Raw genomic sequence first — 15,560 nt, forward strand, 5'->3', positions numbered from 1 at the left:
CCCTGTCCTCCATGAATTTGTCTAATCTTCTTTTAAAGCCGTCCAAGCTGGTGGCCATTACTGCATCTTGTGGGAGCAAATTCCATAGTTTAACTATGTGCTGAGTAAAGAAGTACTTCCTTTTGTCTGTCCTGAATCTTCCAACATTCAGCTTCTTGGAATGTCCACGAGTTCTAGTATTATGAGAGAGGGAGAAGAACTTTTCTCTATCCACTTTCTCAATGCCATGCATAATTTTATACACTTCTATCATGTCTCCTCTGATCCGCCTTTTCTCTAAACTAAAAAACCCCAAATGCTGCAACCTTTCCTTGTAAGGGAGTCGCTCCATCCCCTTGATCATTCTGGTTGCCCTCTTCTGAACCTTTTCCAACTCTATAATATCCTTTTTGAGATGAGGCGACCAGAACTGTACACAGTAAGATAACTGGCCTGTAATTTCCGGGATCCCCTCTGGATCCCTTTTTGAAGATTGGCGTTACATTTGCCACTTTCCAGTCCTCAGGCACGGAGGAGGACCCGAGGGACAAGTTACATATTTTAGTTAGCAGATCAGCAATTTCACATTTCAGTTCTTTGAGAACTCTCGGGTGGATGCCATCCGGGCCCGGTGATTTGTCAGTTTTTATATTGTCCATTAAGCCTAGAACTTCCTCTCTCATTACCACTATTTGTCTCAGTTCCTCAGAATCCCTTCCTGCAAATGTTAGCTCAGGTTCAGGGATCTGCCCTATATCTTCCACTGTGAAGACAGATGCAAAGAATTCATTTAGCTTCTCTGCAATCTCCTTATCGTTCTTTAGTACACCTTTGACTCCCTTGATGGTGTTTGCTGGCCAGCAGGGGACATAACTCATATTCAGCCATGCAATAGTTTTAAATAAGCATGTTACTTTGCGTAAGCCACCACCAGTCCCAAGTTCTATGTTTCTATGAAGGATTAGGGTTTTTGTTTTTACAGTGCAGTAGAAACCAATACACTTGAACTCTGCTTTGATGAGGAATTGGAATTTGTTTGTTTGTTGTGTTCTTATAATGTAGGAGGGGGGAATTAGTTCTGCACACTTATCTGTGAGGAAGGTCCATTTAACACTGTTTATTTTTCTCCTTTCTCTTCAGTCTTTTTCTTGAACTCTTTCTTCACATTTAAAAAGCTTGTTTTTTTAAAAAAAAATTGTGGTAAACATGCATAGGATTGCACTGCATATTACTTTTTAAAATGCCCCTGCCCCACTCCCACCCCCATTTCAATGTAAATATATGTTCTTGAATCCTTTATGCTAAACTTCATTCACCTCACCCAGATGTGTCCTCCAGGTTTCTCAGTACAGCTTGAGGGGCACGGAGGTGGGGTAGCAGGGGCAGAAAAGTCTATAGGAACTTGATCCCCCTGATCAGGTACTCTATCTCAACATTCGGCCAGGTTCAAGTGTCTGTACCTTGCATTGGGACTCATACAAGATTTGGATTCTGTTGGTGTATCATCCATCCTGTTGCTCAATAGCTTCTCTGCCCGACCTCATAGAGACAATCTCACCTGTGTTGAGGACCTCAAGGCTGGTTGTTCTGGAGGATGGCACAACAGACATGCCAAGGAGCTCTTGTCTGGTGTGGCTCAGGAGTTCATGGCCTCAGTAACAACCATGGGCCCATAGCAGGACACACACTGGACCTCGACTTCTGTTCTGGAATAGGGGATTCTGCTCTATGGATGTGGAAGTGGTATGTGCCTCTGTTGTCATAGATAGATCATCACTTGGACAGATTTGACCTTAAGTCTACCTGTTAATTCTGTAGGGATGGAGGACCTGTTTTAATAGCCTACCCTTGACAGCGGATGGAACCAGAGGGATTCTGGATCTGAAGAATGTTAGGGGAATTTCCTGTAGGTTTGTCTGGCAGTTCTACTAGAGTTTTGGTCACTGCTTGGAATGTTGCATGGCCCAAGCTGTCTGCAGTATCGCTCCCAAGTGTCCTTGACCCAGCTGCAGAGATGTATCAACTTCAAGTCACTTGGAGGAGCTAAGGGCAATGAAACAACAGGGCCGATGGCTGAAGCACAAGTGGTAGAAGATTCACAATGAATATCATTGGACAAGAACCCCTTTGCAGGGTTGCTCTCTGGCAGTGAAGACAACAAAGAAATCTTCCTTCTATGGCACCATTGTGCCTGCTCAATGTCATCTGGCGGAGCTGTATTATGTGGTGAGGGGTCTCCTGGGTGTGAACTCAGGGAAACAAAACCTGAAATCCAGGAAGACTCACTTGTGAAGAGTTAGCAGTATATTTTGCAGATAAAACCAGTCACATACACTCTGACCTGGACTCCATAATCAATATAGAGTCAAAAGCAGATAGTAACAGTGTGCCATCTGGTCATGTTTTGATGGATATAACTCAGATTGTGCAACTTGAGGATGCTGACAACCTGCTTGAAGAGCTGACACCAACCACACATTTGCTTGATCTTTGCCCATCATTACTGAGATCAGGCAGGACTGGTCTAAAGCAGTGGCTATTTTTATATTCTGCAGACTAGGCAGGCACCAATAACACAGGACAGTCTGACTAGAGCTCAAATCCTATGCAGCCTTACTTAGAAAGAAGATCCACTGAACTCAGTGGACTTGCTTCCTGGTAAATATCCACAGGAATCTCACACTAAATGAACCTCACATGGAAAGACAGTTCTGTGGGTTTGACAGTAGATGAGGATGCTGGAAATCCTCCCGTCCTGGTTTTGCAAGTTCCCTAATTGGGGAACACTTTTTAAATGGTGTGAAGAAAGGGACTGCAGTGGTGGGTGGGGTGGAGAGAGAGAAAGGGAAGCTTAATTCTCTAATAACATAGGAGGAGAGACATCTAGTGGTTAAAGATAAATATGTGAAACACAAGACAATAACTTAACAAGAAGTGAGCTATTGCCGATGAAAGTTCATATAGCAAACCATAAACATTTCTTAAGTGCTGTGAAATCTTAAAAGTGCAGGCTACAAATCACTGGTGCTGACAACAGCACAATCTACATAGGGAATAGACATGTGGGATGACTTTCCTCATGCACTTTCTTCTCCATTGCAATTGCACACTTTACACAAGAAGCAAAATTCAGTGGAGGAAACTCGAGGGCAAGTTGCAGCTGGGGCACCTGTGCAGGCTGTATGGTAGGCCTGCAAGGTCCGCATGTGGCCTGTACGTCACAGGTTGCCCACGTGCAGCCTAGATTGTCCTACCCTTAGATTGTCCCACCCTGGAAAGATACTTCCGGCAGATGATACTGAGCTAGATGGACCAATAGTCTCACAGTGTCAGGCAGCTTCCTGTGCTTCTAATTCTTATTTTACTTAGAGCCCAGCCAGATTGCATCGTGGCTAAGGTGGGGAGGGGGAGGCAAAAGCTGACAGTTCATTCAAACATAAATAAGACAGCATGTTGACCAAAAAAGCAAAATCGTGGGATTGCAGGGGGCTGCCTGGTCCAATGCTGATGGATGAGTTTCAGCTGATACAGATGAAGGATGTGGGCAAGTTCCTGGGTCACGTTTGTGTGACTACATGTGCCCTGCTTGGCTTATAAAATCGAATGGAGAGAGAGAAGGAGGTTATAAATATGTAATTACAGGACTGAGTGGTACCTCACTGTCTTGAGAAGGAAGTGATGAAGCCGCTTCTAAAGAAGTCTTCCCTAGACTCAGAACCTGTAAACAACGAGAGGCTTGTGGCAAACATTCCCTTCCTGGTCAAGACTCCTGAGCAGATGGTTGCCAGCCAGATCCGGGTGCTCTTGGATGAAACTGACTTTCTGAATTCATTTCAATTGGTGTTCAGCCCTGGTGTTGTCACTGATACCACCTTGGTCACCCTGTTGATGACCTGTGTTGGGAGAGAGATAGGGGACTGAGCCTCTGGACAGGTTCTCCTGGACCTCTCAGCAGCTGTTAGTACCATCAGTCACAGTATCATTCTTGGATGGTTGTCTGAGTTGAGGGTTGGAAGCACTGTATTGTGGTGGGTTCACTTCTACTTGGATCATCAACCCCAGAAGGTAGTTCTGGGAGATTTGTGTTCAGCCATGTGGAGCTTGCATTACAGATTTCCACAGGGATTGATCCTATCTCCCATGCTACTTAATGTCTACACAAAACCACTTAGGAGGTCACCTCAAGTTTTGGAATGTATTGTCATCAATATGCAGATGGCACACAACTCTGTTTCTTCTTTTCATATTCATCAGGTGTGGCCACGGGTGTGCGGGACTGAACAGTTGCCTGACTGTGGTAATGGATGGATGAGAGCCAATAGATTAAGGCTTAATCCAGACAAGACAGAGATGCTGTATATGTGTGATTCTTCGGTCTAGATAAGTGGTGTTCATCCAGTTTTGGAGGAGTTTATACTCCCCCTTAAGGATCACGTTCAAAGCTCTGAGGTACTCCTAGATCTGTCACTGTCATTGGAGGCACAGGTGGTCTGTGTGATATACAGTGCATTTCAAAAACTTAGGAAGGTAGCCCAGCTGTGGCTCTCTTTGAATGGGGATAACCTGACATCACTGATCTTTGCTCTAGAAACCTCCCAACTGGATTCTCTCTCTCTCTCTCTCTCTCTCTCTCTGTGGGGGGGGGGAGAGGGAGAGGGAGAGAGGGAGGGGCAGGGAGGGAGGGAGAGAGGGGGGGAGAATGTATTTGCACCTGAAGTTGAAGTTCAGGTGGTGCAAAAGTCACCAGTGAGATTATGAACAAGAATCAGGCATTCCGAACATATTATGTCCTTGCTTGCTTGCACTGCGTGCCAGTGCATTTCCAGCCCCAGTTCAAGGCGCTGTTTTAACCAATAAAACCTTGCAGAGGTTGATACCCCAGTACCTGAAAGAACACTTATTTTGCCTAGACAGGTCAGTATAGCTTGTGATGACACCACACTATCCGAACACAGCACACCAACAATATATGGTGGCCAACCAGGACTTCAGTAAACCTCCAGTTTTGGTTGCATGCCTAGTATTGCAAAATGAATGAACAAATAAATAAACAGAAGCTGCCAAGTCCCTGACCGGGCATAACCCATCATTGGGTGAGTTGTGTTTGGCTTCCGGACCAACAAATCATTTAGGCCAAGCCAGGATATGTCATGCTACAACCAGTTAACTGATTTATAGCACAGTCTTGTGGCCACGTTCTCAGGAGCAAATCTCATTGAGCTCAATGGTGCTTACTCCCAGATGTAGGGTAGACACCTCAATTCCTTTAGCCTCTACTCCTGTCATTTTTGCTTTTAAATCAATGTAAGGCACTCTGCCAAGAACCAGGACCTCTTGCTTTCCCTTTCTATGAAACTATCCACAGTTTTTTTAAAAAAACCCTGCCCTGGCACATATTCTTACTTCCTCAACTTCTTACATTGTACTGGGCATTACCCTTAAGGGCTTCATTCTTTACTGTGGCAATTACAATAATTTTGTTTCATTTATAATTCCCTTTTAGACTAAATGAACATAAAGACATAGATGGATTTTAAATGACTGTCTCTGTCACATACATTTGTAGAGGACACTAAATCTCCTGAGAGTTAGATTTGTGTTAATTAAATCTACAAGAGAGAGAGAGAGTCTCCATAAGGTCCAAAGCATGCTTAATGAATTAACATGGAAGCCCTGTTGAGCAGGAGCCTTTTAAACTATAGTGAAACAAATCAACTCACACTTTATTACTACCCACTTAACAAATTAAATCTGTCACTTTATATCATAGGAAACCAGGATTTTTCATAAATGCTAATTAAAGCCATTAAAAATGGAAATCTTCCATGCAGCTTATGCAAAGTGTGCCTATTGATGCAAAGAGATAGGCCCTGTTTGTTCAACTCTGAAAAGCTGGACTTGGAAAAAAATGCACACACTTCTGGAAACCAGCATACAAGCCCAAATAAAACAGATACAGAAATAAAAAGGGATTAGCAAAACATTTAACTTGAATGTCTTAGAATCATCCGTTAAAGATGCCATGGTTTGGGTTTTTTTACCAGCACCACAGCATCTTATATAAACAAAAACAAAAAAGGCAGAAGTTGCAAGCCAGAGCTCCAGGTGTGCAAAGGATTCCTTTTACCACCTATGTACTCAAGAGGCACATTTGCTCCCATTTTTGCTAAGAAAGAGCCCAAGTTTTATACAAGGATTTTTACTGGGTCTGAGCCAATATCATATCCTGTTAGAACAGCCAAATGACCAGAAAAGGTAAACAATGGGTGATATCCAGCTAAATCATATTCAGAATACACCCACTGAAATCAATAGGCCTAAGTCCATTGATTTGGATGGGTCTACTCTGAAAATGACTAACATTGGCTATCACCAATGGTGATATCACCAGATATCACTATGTGCTAGTATGCCTGGTAGGGATGGGAGAAAAATTCAATTCAGTTCTCATTTAAAGCTAAATTTATCAAATTCACACTTTCTGAAACTATATGAGAACTGAAAGACAGCCATCCTTCAAAATTCACAGTTTTCTGAATTTTGCGATGCAGTTCTCTAGCCAAGCAATGTTTACAAAAATGCATATATTGGGGCAAGTGTGCACTAGATGAATATATTGGTGAAAATAACATACAAAAATTCATTATATTAGGATAAATTGCTTGCAAATATGTGTGTATTAGTCAAAACTTCATACAAAATGTATTTAATAGGAGAACTTCACACTAAAACAACATTGGAGAATTTTCATGAGGATTTTAAAAAAAAAAGAAAATCACAGATTGCTGCAGAAATGGGGAGGACCTAATTTACTTATTGTTTCCACCATTCCTGGAGGTACTGCAATACCAGGTCAATGCGCGTAGTGGATGGAGCAAGGCCATATTCCATCTCCCAGTTCCAAAAGTCCATTTATCCTCCTCAAATAGAGCATATATCAGATATTAAACTGATAAGAACAGATTAATCATAGTAGAGAATGCTTCACTGATCTTAGCCAAAAGGCCAAGAAGTGATGAGAGATAACCAAATTTAAGAATAGAAAAAATGAGAAGCTGAGAGAACTGAAATTGACGGATCATTCCATCCCTAGTGTCTGCTCACCAACCTGCAGTTTTGACTTGCAGACATTGAGCAGAGCCACAGTAGCCATCCCAAGAGTGGCAACCCTCCTCCTTTCTAGAGTGGCTTATTTCAGTGTATAACCCAAATATGGTTTGTTACCAGCAGTTACTCTTGGTAGGAGTTGCAGCCAGTCCCAGCTTCCTGCCATACATTACTAATACAAACCATGGTTTGCTATATTTGTACATTGAATAGTTAGGCGTACACGTAAAACATTTTACCTATACATTTTAAAAAGTGTATGAAGCTGCTCTTGGAATTGCTAGTTAACCTTACACACCAACAATATGCCTGACACCAGTGACACATGTCTCATTTTGTCCTCTGATTTCTGGACTCCAAATATCTCAAAAGGTTATATGAATCCAGCATCTCTCCTCCCTGGCAAGAAAATCTGTTATTAGCCAAACAAACAAACAAAAAACTAGAAAGCATTTCTCTGTCTCTCTGCCTACATTTAGGCTGGTCCTGTGTCCTACTTCACAGTCAACAGTCCTCTCTTTGAAGGGCTTTCTGGTCTAAGTTCAGTTTAAAAATAAAGACCAACAGAAGGGAGAGCAGCAGGGGCCTCAAAGCTGCCTGTTCAGAGCTGCCACCTGGAGCAGATCAGCAAATCACAGTCTTCTTCCCTACAGTGAGATGTACTGTCTTTCTATTTAAGTTACAATAATTATTTCCCAATTTGTACCCATTCATGGACATCACCATATGCAAATTTCATCCTAATCTGTATCTTCTTTTTTACTTCCTCTTTTTTGCCAATGCATTAGTGGCTCCCTACCTGTATTCCACTCCACCTGAATTCTGATTTAATTAAGAGTTTTCCAAATTCATCCCAGAACTGGAGCATATGCGGAATGAAGATGTTTTCCATTCCTTCAGCATTCAGGAAGTAATGAGTGAGGTACCACAGGGCTCGGTCCTGGGCCCAGTGTTCTTCAACATTTTTATTAACGGATGAGGAGGTACAGAGCATGCTTATCAAATTTGCAGATGACACAAAATTGGGGGGCACAGCTAATACTGTGGATGACAGAAACAAAATTCAAAGGGACCTTGATTGGCTGGAGCATTGGGCTGAAAATAGAATGAAATTCAACAGGGATAAATGCAAAGTTCTACACTTAGGAAAAAGAAACCAAATGCACAGTTATAAAATGGGGAATACTTGGCTCAGCAATATGACATGCGAGAAGGATCTTGGAATTGTCGTTGATCACAAGCTGAATATGAGCCAACAATGTGATGTGGCTGCAAATAAGGCAAATGCTATATTAGGCTGCATTAACAGAAGTATAGTTTCCAACTCACGTGAAGTATTAGTTCCCCTCTATTCAGCACTGGTTAGGCCTCATCTTGAATACTGCGTCCAGTTCTGGTCTCCGCAATTCAAGAAGGATGCAGACAAACTGGAACAGGTTCAGAGAAGGGCAACAAGGATGATCAGGGGACTGGAAACAAAGCCCTATGAGGAGAGACTGAAAGAACTGGGCATGTTTACCCTGGAGAAGAGAAGACTGAGGGGAGATATGCTAGCACTCTTCAAGTACATGAAAGGTTGCCACACAGAGGAGGGCCGGGATCTCTTCCTGGTCGTCCCAGAGAGCAGGACACGGAATAATGGGCTCAAGTTGCAGGAAGCCAGATTTCAACTGGACATCAGGAAAAACTTCCTAACTGTTAGAGCTATATGACAATGGAATCAATTACTTAGAGAGGTAGTGGGCTCTCCAGCACTGGAGGCATTCAAGAGGCAGCTGGACAGCCATCTGTTGGGAATGCTTTGATTTGGATTCCTGCATTGGACTTGATGGCCTTATAGACCCCTTCCAACTCTACTGTTCTAAGATTCTATGATCTCTCTCTCCACACACCCTCTCTGTTACCAATTCACAGGTGTGCATTAGTTAAAACACTGTGAAAGGATTCTTAGTATAAATGTCTCTGTGATTGAATTAATATTATGGGGGGGTTCCTGATGTGCACACATGCTCCTTCTGCGCATTGGTAAAGTGCCACACCACCTGTTATAATCACATCAAAGTTTGGGGCTGGTGTGGTACAGTGGCCAAGAGTCTGAGCTATGAATTATGAAGTCCCTGGGTCAAATCTCACCGCTGTCACGAGCTCACTAAGTGACCATAGACAAGTCACTCTCTTTCAGCCTCTGTCCCCCAAATTTGCAAAATAAGGGATAATAACGCTGGCTTATTTTACATGGTTGTTGCAAGCATTTTTGTAAAGTCCTTTCAACAGTTGAAAGCACCATAAAAATGTTAAGTATTATTATTATTACAAGCATGCTTCTTTGCAGTATTTTATCATTGTTGTGATCTGTGGGGATGCCCACCACCCAGGAGAAGTGATGAACCAAGTCAAGAACAGTCAGAAATTCCTGGTTCCACAGGCACCTTGGATTAAAACCAAGAGTTCCGAACCACAGAGAGTGCCCCTGCAGCTAAACATCCAAGTTGTCTCAGCAAGGGCCTGAAGCAACTGCCTGAGTTTTATAGCAGGGCTAGCTATAGCCCCACTCCCTTAGTACTGCCTCCTGACCAGTTAAAGGGCCAATGCCTTCTTCTGCAGCTGTTGGCTCCTTCGGGATAATGGGCTTTCCAGTTTTGGCAAGCTCTCCTCAGGGCTGTTTTGTTTGTTGTTTGTTTATATCCCACCCTCCCTCCCTGTAGGAGCCCAGGGCAGTTTTGATCCTGCATAGAGTCTGTGGACCAGCCATCAGAATCCGGTAGCAGAGGTACTCAAGACTCAGGAGAGGCATCAGTGTCTGCAAACTTCCATAGGATGGACCAGGGGACTGGATCCATCTCCTCCTGAAATCTGCAGATGCCAGAGGCCTCTGCTTCTGACAATTCCTGATCTGGGGGAATGACAATTATATGTATCTGTAAAAACACTGCACCAAAAGAAGCTTGATGCAATAATGCAAGATTACTTTTTTGCAGTCTTTTATCAGTATGCACATGCATATAGTAACAGAAAGCTGTGGCACACTTTGTTTTGCTTGCATAGTATTTTGTATGAAATTTGGCAAGAAAAAAACAAAACCATGGAAAATTTCTTACACATTGTTCCAATTTCAAAACATGTCCAGGCAATTCAGAACTCCAAAATACACGTAGAAATCTGCAGAAATTCAGAAGAATACTTTCTCTGCCTGTATGTGGATGCAGTGCCATGTGATAGTACTGTATAGCACAGAGAGTCAATGTTGTATCATCTACTGTTGGTCGACTACAACTCCCATCATCCCCTGACCATTAGCTATCCTGGCTGGGACTGATAGGTCATATGGTCCATCTGGAGGATGCCACATTGGCTACCCCTGCTGTATAGGCTTGCAAAAAAAAATCACAATAAAAATGAACATTTGTGTTTAGTTATCCCACCAGCTCCCACAGTCTTAGGCTGGATTCAGCATAAGAAAAATTGGAAACAAAAGCATGTCTGTACAAGCCATATTTCACTGGATGCCAACACGTTAACACTTTGACCATGAAAAGAGTTCACTCAGAGCCCATTTCCCCCTTCAAGATACCAAAGTTCCTCCAGCTATGTACAAACAAAGGTCTCTTTCTTCTTAGGTAATTAGCATGGAAGGAAAAGGATAAAATACATGATAAGCCCAGGCATATCCATGTTTATTCGGTAGTTCTAAAGGTTTCAAAAGGAAGGATTCCATTTCAAGTTACAGTCATTACTATCACATGAGAGGAAGAACAGGGCTGCACCCAGCAGCTCTGATGTTGTGGCCTTGTCAGTCCTGCCAGCTGATCTCACCTCCTGGGCAGGCCTGTCAAGTGTCTGTCTGTTCAATTTATCATTCTGATGCCATGGGGGCTGGTCCATTAGGGCAAATGGGGATCTGCCCCATCAACCTCAGTCTAACCTCAGCCAGCCCTCACCTGCTTGCCTTATTTCTTATGCTCAATCAAGGGGTGGCTCTCCCTGCCATTGGCTCCAGCTCCACCTACTGTTGGTCTCTCTGCCTTCCACCCTACCAGTCCCAATGGGCACCAGCCACCATCGTTCTGATGACTGTGAAAGAGGCAATTTACATCCCTATCAGGGTGCTGGTCTCTACCCATCCCAGTGCTATGTCTACTTTATTTGTTTTCTTCCTTTTTGCTGCCATCACCAAAATCACTGGGGTTATGGGAGGGAGTTTTCTTGGGAGCTGGATAAGACCCCCAAACTGGTCTAGATAATCAGTCACCTCTAAGAAGGTATAAAGCTGACAGCCAGCCATCACCCTTCTAAACACCTTGCACAAAAAGACAAATCTGATGTCAAAGCCATTTATGCATGCCCAGTCTCTGTTGGACTCCACCCACTGAAATGTACAGTATGTTGTAAGATTATAGCTCACAACTTTTTATAACTAAAAATATCCAAGTGACATTTAAAAACCAGGAAGTATGCTCAGAAGTCAAATGGAATGGAAGCAGATTTTAGCACTCTCATGCTACATTGTTAAAAATTGTAATAAAAATAACGGAACAATCATTGCTGATAACTAAGCCCCTAGCAGTGAATCATTTAAACAACATTATGCACATCCAAACGCTGTATTAAACCTCTTACGTTCTAATTCATGCAAAACAGCACTTTACTTCTTCAGCAGCTTGACTAAACTGAATATTTATGAGATATTATTACAGGGCTCCTTCACACAGGTTCAGTTTATGACTGCAACATCAATTTGTGACTTAGATGTGTTAATGTGCCTTCACAGATAACATACCAGAGAGAAACTTCAAACAATACTGTAATACCCTGATACCATACTCAAGGAACTGACTTTAAGATCAGTCAGAAAAAGCCGAGTTTCTGGACTGAAAGAGTACTTCCTCAGTTAAGCCGGGAGCTGTATCCCAAAAACTAAACTGCCTAACAGTCATTCACTAAAATACTTTGTGTGGCTTTTCCACCAAACTCTAACAGTCATTTGCTCTAGCACTGGATCATTATATCTTCCTAATCTCTCACCAGTTTGTAAACGTCCTTAAGTCACTTTGCTTCAACTCTCCATATGCAGTACCCAAGTTCTAATATTACAGTTTTAAAATTGTGAAAACTTTTTTTTTGTTTATATCCCACCCTTTCTCCCAGTAGGAGCCCAGTTTACAAGGTTATCAACACACAATAATGGTTTTAAAAATATTTAACGATAACTTCATTGGATTCAGATTCTGTAACAACAGATGAAGGGGAAATAGCCATGTTCACAATGTAATGAGCTTCCCACTTCCTCAAGAGACGAGTTCCAGAGGCAGCCCTTGCCCAGGTCTGGCTTCCTTTGAAAAGAGAGATCTGGAAATGGATGGTATTTTGTGGCAGAAACATAGTCGGTGTCTTATAATTGTTGGAAGTGGGGCAAGAGCAACTCCTGTTTTGTTCTTTTGTTTGTGCTCCAGAAGAAAGATAGAGCTAGGGTCCTCCAGATGGATAGGCTTGTTTACCTTTACCTGTGATGCTCTGACTGACTTCCTTCTGTCGCTAGACTGTTACGTCTTGAGGGAAGCTTACCTGCCCCTCCTCCTTCCGCCCTTTCCACTCCTTTGTCCTCTGACTGTCCGGGAGAGAGGAGACATCCCTTTGCCTCTGCTCTCTCTCCTAGCATGGGGCCAATTCCCGTGCCTGGGCGTTATGCCTCCAACTTAGCTAGTTAGTTAGAACTAGGTATGCCTTTTCTATCTACAATGTATTTCTATAAATAAAGTAGCTTTTCTTATTTTACTAAGGGCTCATCCAAATGGAGCAGGATAATCCACGTTTTCCATATCCGGTTCGTCATCTGACAGTCCTCACTTTGCCTGTTTGTTCGCTCTTTCCCAATAAAAAAAATACTTTTTTTGCGCTCACACACGTAGCAAGAGGACCCATACTTCTTCTCGCTTTTTCCAGCTCTGCCCATAACACTCCCCCATCAGCCAATTGGTCCGCAAAAATATGACGTATGCTCCTCTCCACCTTTGCAACAAAGCACAACAAGGCACATGCGCTTGAACATACGAGCGCAAAAGTTTGAATTTCCAGTGGCTGTAATGGAGTTCCTTGCCGCTCACCACTATGGAACAGGGCTGGCGAGGGGTGGGGGTGTCTCCAGGTGCCTCTATGTCAATAATTACTGCATTTTGGTTGGCTTGTTTTGCGATATCTTGCAAAACTGACTGCATGCTTTTCTACCTTTATGCAAAAGCAACTGCTCCTCTCCCTTTTCCTGAAACACATGCCGGAGTTTATTGTTTTTAAACACACACAGGGAGAGCAAGCAGGTCTTTGCAGGAGTGGCAGGGAGGGGGGAGGGGGGAGGCACGCCTCCGGCACCCAGCACCAGCCAGCAAGCCGCCACCACCTCCAGCAGCAGCAAAGCGGCTAGGGCCACCCTCCGAGCCACCCCGTCCATGCCGGTTTCCAGGCAGTTCCGCTGCAGGGCTAGGATTCAAGCTGGGGGGCAGCTGAGAGGGGTGTGTGGAGCTCAAGGGGGTGGGTGAGCACCAGGAGGGGTGCTATGTTGCAGGGAGGGGGCGTCGGCGAGCCGAATCAGGGAGTTTCCTCCATGGTGTGCAGGCGAGCAGGTTGCCCAGAGGAGAGGCAAGTTAGAGCACTTCGGCAGAGCAGTGGTGGGGTGGGGGAGAGAGAGCTGGTTCCCCCCCGGGCAGCTGGAGTCCCCCTGTGGCCTCACTCTGTCACTCTGCCATCCTTAGCACAGAGGGTGCGCTCGCCACTCCCTTCAGCTCCAGCAGCCTTTGCTGTGATTGGTTCCTTTTTCCCGGGCTTCCCCCGGATATTCGTGCACATGCGCTACAGTGGAAATATGTGATTGGCTGAGAATGAGGGAAGGGGTATGGGGAACCACCCAAGAACCGCCCATCAAACGCCCACAGCTGTAAAGTCCGCGGTATTGCATCCGAGCACCTGAAGGTACAGCGGATGATTCCCGATTTAAAAAAGGAAATTGCATTTTTTGCGGTAATGCCAAAGTGGATTTAAACGCGCGAAAATGCGCAAAAGCGCGCACGGTCATCTGGACGACCAAAAAATAATGAACACACAAAGCGATCGTGTCGCACATTATACAGTCGTCTAGATGAGCCCTAAGTCTCCAGTCTCAGTGACGCTGATGCAGGGTAAAAGCCTGCTTTCTTAGGCAAACGCACGCACACGCTGGCACACTCGCATTTCAACATCTGCTGTTACTCTGCTGCTGTGGTGCTGCTTTTAAACAAGATTAAGCAACACAATTACACACAGCGCAACAATAATGAGTCAAACCACTGGTCCATCTAGCTCTGTACTGTCCACACTGACTGGCAGTGGCTCTCCAGGGTTTCAGACAGGGTTCCCCTCCAACTCTACCTGGAGTTGCCAGGGATTGAACCTGAAACTTTCTGCATGCAGAGCAGATACTCTACTACTGAGCTACAGCCTTCCCTAATGTGGGTTTATTTAGAAATATAGGTGAACAGATGGAGCTTCTGCAAGCAGCAAAACTATTGCTACACATCAGATCCCCAGACAGCCCAAGATGCTTTTAGCCTTTAGCTCACTCTCTGCCTCTTTCTCAGCCTCTGTTTCAAGAGTTAAAGTGCAGATTCTCTGTCTCAGGCTCAATCCACACGTCAACTTAGTGTGTGTCTGGTGCTACTTGCATCCCCTTGTAATTCACATGGTTCACATGATGTTGCAGGTAAACAGAAGCTATCACACAGTTTCCCCCTTTAAATCTGTATTAACCCAATCCAATTAGAATGCGAAAAGGAAAGGAAAAACCGTCTCAGCTGCACTGAGCTCCTCCTTGCAGACGCTTTGCTTCTATGTTTTTTTAGTGGGTGGTCTCTTTCTTAATGCCCTATTGCCCGCTCCCTCTTTCTCTACTGTCTGCAAAAGATGCATTTCCAAGTAAAGGTGCACAGGATCGTGCTGCTAATCTTTGCCACAGAATGACAGCACTAGTAATTTTGATGTGCAACTATATAACAACAAACAGCTGATAAAAGTACCCTAACAAGCTGCCCCAGTAGCAGGAGGTGAGATGTAATTTGTGCCCCATTGTAGTTGCTTCCTGGAAGATTCTTCAGTAATGTATTATAATTTTGAAAACTTACCTGCTTAGTAATGTGTCCTGCATCTGACTGGAAGTAGTGACTTTCTCTGTTTGCTTTACACATATAGTACATGGCTCCATTTTAAGTGAACAAGGAGAGATTAAGCTCTATTACCCAGAAAGTCACTTCCTCTTTCCAACGTCATGCTAATTTTTCTGGCAGGGTTGAACTAAAACATTAACAAAGAATGACTAATCCTGCAGTGTCACAGGGCTAATTGATTATATCAACATATATCTCCGCTGAGAGTATGTCATATGTCATACACTGCTCCCTTGAAGAAGGGTCATTCACATGGAAGGTGAGTACCAATCAATATTTCTTCATTGC

The 15,560-nt window shown here is 43.8% G+C and overlaps 1 protein-coding gene and 1 pseudogene across 2 annotated transcripts in view; both read right to left on the reverse strand.

Annotated features, from left to right (window-relative positions):
• TFEC (transcription factor EC) overlaps positions 1-15,306 on the reverse strand; it is a 190,099-nt gene extending 174,793 nt beyond the window's left edge. For both annotated transcript variants that reach the window (XM_061637844.1, XM_061637843.1), the window contains exon 1: positions 15,231-15,306. In XM_061637844.1, the coding sequence (XP_061493828.1) occupies positions 15,231-15,302 (72 nt within the window). In that variant the 5' untranslated portion in view covers positions 15,303-15,306. The remainder of the gene's footprint in view (positions 1-15,230) is intronic.
• On the reverse strand, positions 6,795-6,996 carry LOC133363521 (U2 spliceosomal RNA; annotated as a pseudogene).
• Positions 15,307-15,560: the final 254 nt, after the last annotated feature.

This window comes from Rhineura floridana, chromosome 8 (genome assembly GCF_030035675.1).
Source record: "Rhineura floridana isolate rRhiFlo1 chromosome 8, rRhiFlo1.hap2, whole genome shotgun sequence".
Taxonomy (NCBI): domain Eukaryota; kingdom Metazoa; phylum Chordata; class Lepidosauria; order Squamata; family Rhineuridae; genus Rhineura; species Rhineura floridana.